The sequence below is a fragment of the Arachis ipaensis genome, chromosome B05 (genome assembly GCF_000816755.2).
Source record: "Arachis ipaensis cultivar K30076 chromosome B05, Araip1.1, whole genome shotgun sequence".
NCBI classification, from domain to species: domain Eukaryota; kingdom Viridiplantae; phylum Streptophyta; class Magnoliopsida; order Fabales; family Fabaceae; genus Arachis; species Arachis ipaensis.
The window spans coordinates 62,721,712-62,723,063 of NC_029789.2; the positions used below are offsets into that span (position 1 = coordinate 62,721,712).

Below are 1,352 nucleotides of genomic sequence, written 5' to 3' on the forward strand. Positions count from 1 at the left end.
CAGCTACATCTACTTAACTTCTTTTATTGAGACAGCAAGGAAAAGAAAAACTACCTCTAGTTGGGTTGCCTCTCAACAAGCGCTCATTTATTGTCACTAGCTTTACATTGGTTCCTTGTCAGGGTGGCTGATGATTATGGTGCCTCAGCTTGTCCCCTCTCACTGTGAACCTTTTTCCTGTGCTTCGATGAACAATCTCTATGTGTTCCAGCGAGAGTATTTTGTTGACAGTGTAATAATCATCAGTTTGTGGGAATGTCTCCAACTGTTGGTAGATCAATTTCACTTTGTCTCCTTTTGAGAATCCTTTAGTTGGAATTTTCTTGTTTCTCCACCCTTTTGGAACCTTTTTCTTGCTCTTCTTTCCTTTCTTCGGTGGCCCTTCTTTCTTAGCAGCAGGCTTTATGTCAGGGGCTTTCTTCCTAGGGATCAATTTTGTATCCTCTTCCTGCAGTCCCTTCTCAGCCTTCTTTTCCTCATAACCCTTTGGTTTTTCTTCACTGTTAGTCCTTTGTACCAAGGGTGAGTTGGTGAATGCTTCATTGGGTTTTTTCTTCTAGCTTAAGTTTTCCTCCTCAATTTTCATTCATCCTTTCTTTTCAGTAGGATGCTGTATCTCCTTAAAGACATTTAGGGTGATCTGCTCATCATGTGCTCTCAAGGTCATCTCTCCTTTCTCTACATCAATGATGGCCCTTACTGTGGCTAGGAAAGGCCTTCCTAATATGATAGAATCACCTCCCTCTTCATCTAGATCCAGGATTACAAAATCTGCTGGGAATATAAATTTACACACCTTGACTAAGAGGTTCTCAACCACTCCATTAGTGATTACCATTGATCTATCAGCAAGTTGCAAGGTCATCCTTGTAGGCTTCACTTCTTCTATAGACAACCTTCTCATCATAGATAAAGGCATCAGATTGATACTTGATCCTAAATCACATAGTGCCTTATCAATGGACATGTTGCCAATGGTGCAAGGCAGAAAGAAGCTCCCAGGATCTTTGAGTTTTGGTGGGAGACCCTTTTGGATTACTGCAATGTACTCTTGGGTCAAGACCACTGTCTTCTTTTCATTCCAGCTTCTTTTCTTGTTAATGAGTTGCTTAAGGAATTTGGCATACAATGGCATTTTCTCTAAAGCTTCAGCAAGGGAAATGTTGATTTTCAGCTTCTTGAAGACCTCCAAAAATTTGGGAAATTGTTGGTCCTTGAGCTCTCTTCATACTTTGAGGGTATGGCAGAGGAGGGACGTAATGCTTAACCTCCTTCCTCTGTTCCTGTGAAGGCTCTTCCATGACTTATTTTCCCTTTCTTGAAGCTTGTGGTTCTTCCTCCTTCTCCTTGGG

General features: G+C 41.5%; 1 protein-coding gene across 1 annotated transcript; it reads right to left on the reverse strand.

The window, feature by feature from the left end:
* On the reverse strand, positions 587–1,135 carry LOC107640647. Its single transcript, XM_016344157.1, has one exon. It carries the CDS (start codon positions 1,133–1,135, stop codon positions 587–589), a length of 549 nt encoding a protein of 182 aa, XP_016199643.1.

Excerpts from the sequence above, each read along its gene's own strand:
- LOC107640647 (XM_016344157.1), bottom strand. The coding sequence starts at position 1,135 with ATGCCATTGTATGCCAAATTCCTTAAGCAACTCATTAACAAGAAAAGA.